Source organism: Nansenia antarctica, assembly GCF_963989245.1.
Source record: "Nansenia antarctica genome assembly, chromosome: 3".
Classification (NCBI taxonomy): Eukaryota; Metazoa; Chordata; class Actinopteri; order Argentiniformes; family Microstomatidae; genus Nansenia; species Nansenia antarctica.
Genome location: NC_137688.1, coordinates 9,221,068 through 9,230,085, shown reverse-complemented (window position 1 = coordinate 9,230,085; position 9,018 = coordinate 9,221,068). Strand labels below are relative to the sequence as shown.

General features: G+C 44.2%; 1 protein-coding gene across 1 annotated transcript in view; it reads right to left on the bottom strand.

Moving 5' to 3' along the window:
- Window positions 1–8,303: 8,303 nt before the first annotated feature.
- gfra4b (GDNF family receptor alpha 4b) overlaps window positions 8,304–9,018 on the bottom strand; it is a gene marked incomplete at both ends in the record, with an annotated part of 42,847 nt that continues 42,132 nt past the window's right edge. Inside the window, 2 exons of the mRNA XM_080526890.1 lie at window positions 8,304–8,438; window positions 8,693–8,856. Of these exons, the coding sequence (XP_080383016.1) occupies window positions 8,304–8,438; window positions 8,693–8,856 (299 nt within the window). The remainder of the gene's footprint in view (window positions 8,439–8,692; window positions 8,857–9,018) is intronic.

Genomic DNA, 9,018 nt, shown 5'->3' with positions numbered 1-9,018 from the left:
ATCAGAGGTAAGTACTAAGACTCCTGGGTGGTCTGACACAGCCAGCTCACTCACAGCAGTGCTGTGGGGAGGCACCGCTTACAGACAACTATGCCGCTGTGCCATATCCACAGACCCCTGTCAGGCAAACTCAGCATTAGAGTCCCTTTACAACTAAAAGTGATGTTTGGAGGTATCACATGCATCACATTTTGTTTAGTTTTATCATGTGGTCGTATATACTATAGCTGCTGTCCATTCTGAACTACTACTTTTTATGGGGGTACATGCAGTATGATACCACAATTAATAGTGAGCTTAATGCATTTCAATGAGAGTACCCAAGTTATAAGCCATTTGTTGATATCTACCTTTGGATGTCTCCTTCACTTTCTCTCTCGCGCACGCTCTCTCTCTCTCTCTCTCTCTCTCTCTCTCTCTGTCTCTCTCTCTCTGACTCTCTCTCTCTCTCTCTCTCTCTCTCTCTCTCTCTCTCTCTCTCTCTCTCTCTCTCTATCCCTGGGGGCCCCCAGGGGTTGCCATGGCTGCAGTGAGGCTGATTATTCATAATCACGGAATGACGGAATTGAATTGACATGCCTTCCCACTCAGTTTTGAAAAACACTATAAAAACACTATTTGAGGTATTCCTGGCCAGCATTACTTTTTACTGTAAGTTGCAATATTTTAGTTAATAGAGAGAATAAGAATCACTTTAGTCAGATACACATTGGTGGGGTACGACTGTGGTGCTCTTTCTTACCAGGAGGGGGCAGTCTAGAGACAGCCTTGTTTCATGAACAGCACTGCTCATTCATATGATTCACAAAGTCTTGAGATTTCATTATTCACGCCCCCCCCCCATGTCTTCACCTTTAATAACAGGATAAGCATTAACTAGGGTCTTGTTTTTGAATAAGAGAGCATGGCAATTAGGTTGTTATTGCTATTCTGGTTGTAGAGAAGTAGAGAACACAGTCGAGAACACACGCACCCCATCCACCCACCCACACACCCACACACCCACATACACCATCATCATCATCATCATTATCGGCAATCACTCTCGGTAGAGTATGATTGTCCTCCTGTTTGTGCGTCTGGTTTGCGGGTCTTCAGGTGGCAGTCCAAGGCCAATTCCAAGGCCAATCCTTGATCCACAGATTTTATTGCAATGGGGGCATCTGTGGATGGTTGTCATGGTAGTGGTAGTGCTTTTTGCTGCCTTCAACCTGTTGAGTGTGGTGATTAGGTTGTTATTCTGGTTGTAGAGAAGTAGAGAACACAGTCGAGAACCCACCCACCCTCCCGCCCACCCACACACACACACACACACACACACACACACACACACCCACACCCACACCCACACCCACACCCACACCCACACCCACACCCACACCCACACCCACACACACACCCACACACGCACCCACACGCACACACACACACGCACACACACACACGCACACACCCACACACGCACACACCCACACCCCCCCCCCCCCCCCACACACACACACACACACACACACACACACACACACACACACACACACACACACGCACACACACACACACGCACACACGCACACACGCACACACGGCTCACCACACATGCTTGAGACAAGGCTCGGTCAGGTGATATGGTCTTAACAGGTGCTGGCTGGGCTTAAAGCTGGAACCATACCAGTAGAAAGAGATTGGTAGAAAACAGAGAGACAAGAGAACGAACACATATCTTTACTCATCCGGAGACTTCCCCCCGAGGGCAAAACGTTCCCTCTCCTGTCGGCTCCGAAGCTAACCCACCCGTAACAACCCCGACCTGGCCCCGCCATCCATGGGATCAGGAGCCAATGTGAACTGACATCCCCACGCACTGGACCCACCAGCCTGCTACATTCAGAATGTCTCATTTAGCAACAGACCAGAAATGCACAAGCAACCGTTCAGAGAGATTACAATCAGCAAATCGTTTGTAGTCCACAACATATCGGAGACACAGGCTGAGATTTGGGGGGGGATGGGAGGGAGCGGGGGGGGGGGGGGGGGGGTCAGTGAGTGGGTGGGTGGGAGCAGTGATGCGGAGTTTCAGCAGGAGCCTGCTGCGCTGACAAGGAATGTGGTGTGTAGATTAAGCAAACTTCTGATTAGTCATTTCCAATGGAGTATTCTAATCAAGGTCTCGAAAACTTGACTTCCCACTCGAGAGCCATTTAAGTTTCTCAAGCGGTAGCCACGACAGCCATGTTAATGGCATCTGGGGCTTTTCCACCCATCAAGTACGCTTTTGACATTCTGTGTCTCTGTTCTTATGCTCAAGTTGATACCATGGTGAAAATGTAAATGTTCTACCCTCACATAGAGGAGCCCTGTTATCTGGCACACACAGCGTGTATCTTTCTGGGAGATGATGAATTCTGTCTGTATCACTTTTTTTGAGACCGTGAATTCTTTATTTATCTCTGCTCGGTTTATTGATCTGTTAGCTCTTCACCGTGGTTATTGCTGTGCAAGTGCATACATATTACCTTGAAATCTCTTAACTTGATGACAACCTTCCTAGCAACACAGACCAATCCGGTCGACCATTCTGGGAAAATAAGCAATAATGTATCAAGGACATTACTATTGGACTGAGTTTATGTTCATTTCATCTGGATAGATCTGGGTCTGCTTGCTACCCTGCTGAGTGAAGCCTTGGAAAGACATGAGAGACCATCTCAATGATGTCCAAGAAGTAAAGTATATGTATTGCCAATGGGCAGAATTCAGGTAAGTCATGCTATGCTATCCCCATGTGGTAGAGGGGAACATCATTCATCAAAATATATATATATATATAAATATTGACAGGAGGTAGTGCACCTTCACTGCTGTCTCTGGCTATCGACAGCAAATCAATACTTGCCTCCTTGTGTCTTTCTTCGGTTTCTCAACCAGCACAACTACAGCCTGAGGAAGCAGCATGGAGGGAAACTTAACATTCTATTCCAAGGCATCTGTACCGCACACATGGAGCTGCATCGTGAGCCGTGTGTAATAAATCAGCACTGGTCAAGACAGACCGGAGTCTGGGATGGTGATACTGTATACAGTACGTCAACAAGGGCACCGTGACGTAAAAAAATGTCATAAATAATGAATGCACTGTATCAGGAAAAAGGAACAGTTGCTCACAAAATGGCCCCTGCAGGGGAGAGTTTCATGTTGGGTCAGGCTGGTCAGACCCTGGGGGAGTCTGAAGGCTCATCTGGAGGGGCCAGTGGGGTTGTGTTAGCGGGGCCCCCCCCAGGGCCAAGAGAGAGAGAGAGAGAGAGAGAGAGAGAGAGAGAGAGAGAGAGTGGGCAACCGTCACGGTGCAGCTGATCCCCTGACTCCCTCCTGTTAAGGGACGTAAGTGCATCTGCCACAGCCGCAGCTGCCGGCCTCTGTGATAAGAGCACCAGGCGTGGCGGGCGCACACACGCACACTCACACGCGCACACGCACACGCACACGCACACACACACACACACACACACACACACACACACACACACACACACACACACACACACACACACACACACTGAGTGTACTCACATAGTCTTCCTGACCCACTTGGTGTTTCCGGTGAGCTCCCACTGAGACCTGTGTGTGACTTTTCATGCTTCCCACAGAGAGGCAGCTGGGAGACAGAACACTCACACAGATGTACACGGGGAGACACAAAAAAAGACTCATATGATTTCATAGCATTCTCTGACATACACTCTTATAAAAAATATTAACTAATCAATTGTTGTTCATTCATGTTCATTTTATTTAATTTAATGAATGCTATACTAAATGACCCATCTGGTTAGCCCACCAACATCACTACAAGGATGGGAGGAATTTTTTTTGAGAAAGCTTCAGTCACAAATTCCATTGTATCTTTGCTTTCACAGTGCAATGGGTTTGTGACGACCCTGGCCTGCAGTCTGCAGTAGCCTTCCCCCCGTCAGTATGGAGGACTGGGATGGAGCAGGATCAAGCTCGCTAGGCCCATACAAGTGATGCCCTTCAGACAGATTATTAACACTCAGTTAGGGTGATTAAAACCTTACTGAGCAAACACTGCAGTGTGTGATGGATTAAAGCGTGAGCGCAAAGCTGTCTCCTCACGCACACAGAGGACATAGAACAGAACAGATCCAGTCACTGTCCTCAATCAGCCAGAGGAAAATACTTGACAAAAGTGAAGATGGACATGAGTGTCGCTCTGTGATGATAATGACTGGACCTCTATGACGCTCTCAGAACCCTTGTCCTTTACTAGTCAATGGAACCAGCGGTTCCAGCTAAGCTAAGTTCAGTCCAAACATGATGTTCCTGTTTGTCACAGGCTTTAGTGAAGGTAGGAGTGGGCTTTATACTCTGGGTTTCATGTTGGAATGTTGAAATGGTCAGAAACCATTCATTACTCAACACAAACCATTCATTACTCAACACAAACCATTCATTACTCAACACAAACCATTCATTACTGAACACAAACCATTCAATACTCAACACATTACTCAACAGAAGGAAAGAAACATTCATTACTCAACACAAACCATTCATTACTGAACACAAACCATTCATTACTCAACACATTACTCAACAGAAGGAAAAAAACATTCATTACTCAACACATTACTCAACAGAAAGAAAGAAACATTCATTCCCCTACACATTACTCAACAGAAGGAAAGAAACATTCATTACTCAACACAAACCATTCATTACTCAACACATTACTAAACAGAAGGAAAGAAACATTCATTACTCAACACATTACTCAACAGAAGGAAAGAAACATTCATTACTCAACACAAACCATTCATTACTGAACACAAACCATTCATTACTCAACACATTACTCAACAGAAGGAAAGAAACATTCATTACTCAGCAGAAGGAAAGAAACGAAAAACGTATGTTTCATGAAGGTTCTACTTGGAGGTAATGGGAAAAGTGAGGAACTCGAAAAAATATGATTTGTTAAACCCTGAGTAGATATTTGCAGATGAACCAGTGATCCTACGATAAATGGCAAGAGGTTTTAACACCCCAGAGCAGCAATTGATTTTTCCCATTGATCCTGCCTGAACTACCATTAGGTAGAAAATTAGGTAAATGGGGGGTGTACCTACAAGTGTATTTAGAACAAAGGAATGACAGAGGTAGAATGTTAAAGAAAGGATTTACACTCCTTTCTTTCTGATTTTGCTTTTTATGGTAATCATACTTCTCCCTCATCCTGTTGTGTGTATACCTAGGTTGTTTCTTGGCATAGGGGTGGGGGTCATGGAACCTCCTTACCGTATCTAAATCATGAAATATCCGACACATCTTATAGGTAGCCCATCAAAGCTAGTGCCTGGTGTCTGGTAATAAATAGTTGACGATTTACACGCCTTGCAACATCAATCCACACCACGGTCATACCGTGAAATGTCCATTAACGTCCATGTACATTCCTGAGGAGGTTTACATGGGAGATAGTGTAACAACTCTGATTACTCCGTTTTCTATCCTGTTTTTATGTATGTCCTAAAAGTTAAATGATAGCTCTTTATTCAGTCAACTATTTCAGTTTCAAGACGAGGAGCCCTTATCTTCTGTCTTGTCATGTCCTGAATGAAGCATTCAGCCTCTGCAAAGGGTAAAGGAAGTAAAGGGGACTAACACGCATATGGGAAACATAGACATTTCACATTTCCAGAGGACTGCTATTACCTTTGCAGTCTTGAAATGTCAAAAGCAATATTTTCAGCATAGTAAAAGGGGTCATTTGAGGTCTCGACTCATTCACTCACTTACTTATTAATGTTTATTTTATATTCCCTCTGAATGCTTTGTGAAGTTGGTTGGGTGGGTGGGTTGGGTTTCTTTTTTATTTTCTACCTCATAACACCATACATGATTTCTTGGGATAATGAAAAGCATTCACAGAGTGGAGAGTGAAGGCAAGCAGCCTGGTAACTGGGAGTCCAGCCAAAACCAAGCAAACATTGTGTCTCGTTGGTGTGCATGTGCACACTTCAGTCACTTCACATCCAGTACATTTACATTACATTTTACATTTTTGGCATTTAGCATTTAACGCCTTTATCTGAAGTGACTTACAACAAATACATCTATCTAAGTAAGTGAATTGTCTATCCATCAGTCATCATAAGAAATAGTCATCTATACCAAAACCAGGGGCCATTGGCAGTTACAATTCTAGAAGAACAAAGAATAATTTATTTATTCAGATTATTTTATGAACTGTACAGGGTGGGTAATGGGGATGAGGCGGTCTTTAGGAGGGAGTCATTTCACTTCCGATACTACCAGTCGTTTTTGTTGAATTATTGACTTTTAGAGAGACATGGCTCTTTTCAGTGTTAAGAATCCATTTCCTCATGTTCTTCTCAGAAGGTTGCGTGTTTCTCTCACTGGAAATCACCTGACTCCAACCGAGTATTCATACTGATTGCTGCAATCTGTTCCACATCAACAAAACTTGAAGTACAAATGTGTGCAGGGGGTGGGTGTGTGTGTGTGTGTGTGTGTGTGTGTGTGTGTGCGTGTGTATTTCCCCTGTAGTACAGAATTTGTTATAGTTCAGTCTTATGAAATAATCCCTTCAGAGCGATCTAAACACCCAGGTATCCTTGCAACCATATCTTGTGTGTAAACAAGGTATCCTTGACTTACTTGCCGTAATACTAATATACACACACACACACACACACACACACACACACACACACACACACACTCCAATTACCCAGGGGGAGAGCTGGCCACAGGAGTGTTGTTTTTGAGTCTGAAGCTGCTTGGATTCGCCTGACTAATTTTTACCTCTCATCTACAGGCTGTTTATTCTCTAATCATGCCAGTCTCCAAGGTATTGTTCTGTGTCATTATTGAAATTTGTAAAAATACTTAGAGTTTGACATTAGCCTTCATTTGCATATGCTGTGCTCGATAAGACCGTGAGCTTTTCCCACTTACTTAATAATTATGCAGTTAATTGCGTCCGGACCCTACACGATCCAATTAAGATTTGAATCAATAAACATAAAACAAATACACAAAGTACTGCAGAAAACCTCAACGGAATAATAAACATTTGCATGAACTTCATTAAGCAATGGATCTATTTTGAAACTGCAAGAATTTCTAAGATGTATCATGGACTGTAAAGTGAACCCTACAGTGTGTGAATTTGGGGAAAGAGGAAAGGCTACAGTGTGTAAGCGTCGCATGAGCCTTTATTTGCAGCACAACGCCCCCTCCTTTGGACATAATGATATTATCATCCGTGACTGTCTGACCATGAATAGGTCACATACCTAACCTAACCCAACATGTCTAGACAGTAGTCTCTCCTATGGCACACTAATTATGACCCCCTCGTAGAAATGTCCATTTACACGATGAGAAAGGGGTTGTCCGTCCACAAAACACAGAGTAATGGGTCTACACGTAAAGAGAATACTGTTTTCTGATAACTTCATTTCGACAAAGTCCGAGGAGAGAGTGTTTTATAATGAACACCTAGCGTTAGCGATAACAAATGAACTGGCATGACAGCTTGACAAAGAGCCCAATCTTCATCTACAGGGCATTATCGTTACGTCAGGGCTATCCCATATATCCTGGGTCTCTCTACGCGTCTCTGGCAGATAGCGCTGTGGAACGCTCTGAGTCAGGGGTATTTGTCCAGGGTGAGTAAGCTGCAGCTCCATTGTCTACCTCTACAATTCCAGTATTGATCAGAAACAATGTTCCTCCTTCAGTCAAGTTGAAGGGAGTGATATTAGAGAGACCCCATATCCTCAAGGGTCTTTTCCAATCAGTTTGTGCACAGGAGTAGGAAATAAAGGCAAAGTTCACCAGTTAAACTTGAGTCTATTTCTCCACAAAACAATTCGGGGTTAAGAGCTTTGCTGTTATTATAAATCTGAATGGGATATTGTTTAGGTGTCAAGTTGTGTTTTCTGAATTCACTCTTGATAGAATGGATGTGCTTGGATAGCGGGGATGGCAGGTTAGTCCACAAAAAAAGTACTTTTTATCTTGACTCAATGCGAAAGCAAATGTACAAATGCACAGATTGATTTCAATCTGTAAAAGTCTCTCTCGGAGGCATACTCTGGAGGGATTCACAGGTGCAATTGGACCACGAAGACACAAAAATAGAAAAATGATATGCTGTACATATTTAGGGTGGAGTAAAGCTCAATAGTCAGTTTTCTCCATTACTTCAGTACAAATCAGCTGCTCATGGAGGATGTCCCAAGCAGCCCTTTACTCTTTTAGAGTCCATAGCAGAGAAGAGAGAGCAGGAAACCGACGAAGGCAGTTGGAGGCAGTTGGCCGAGTTTCAGAGCGGAATTTTGGAGTACCTTGAACGGGGGGGTGTAATCGCTCAATCGTTCGTTTCCTCTGGCCTGAGGATGAGGATGAGAAAAAGAGATCAATTTCAAGTCCACTTAAAAATAAGCTTTCTTTTAAGGGTTGGCCTGAAAAGAAGTAGGTTATATTTATTTAATCGATTTGTTCAGGGCTTGGAAGCTACAATCTACAAGATGCGTTATCGTTCTGATACTGATTTCAAAACCATAAGCCAGCTTTTTGTGGCACTGGCAGCATTTCAAGAGGTATAACATAAATATGAGTATGCCTGCCAAGGTAAGCAGCCCACCTGGGTAGGATTCACTGCATCCAGAATGTTCTGTATGGTCTCCATGGTAGCGGACAGAGGAGGGGTGGCATGGTTATCTCTGCCTGTCGCCGGGCTCGGCAGAGCCGATTGGCTGGTGGTGGGCGCCAGATCCATATCACTCCCGAAGGCCTGGAGGGCATTCCCTGTGTCAGGAGACAGAGCAGACACAGTGTGAGAGACAATTTGACTCAGAGCTCAGAAATGGGTCTGATACGTCTTCATCAATTTCCAATCACGCCTCATTCAGTTACTGCATAGCGGCAGCCATTCTGCATTCTGCCTGAGCGGCTCGACTCAGACCCAGT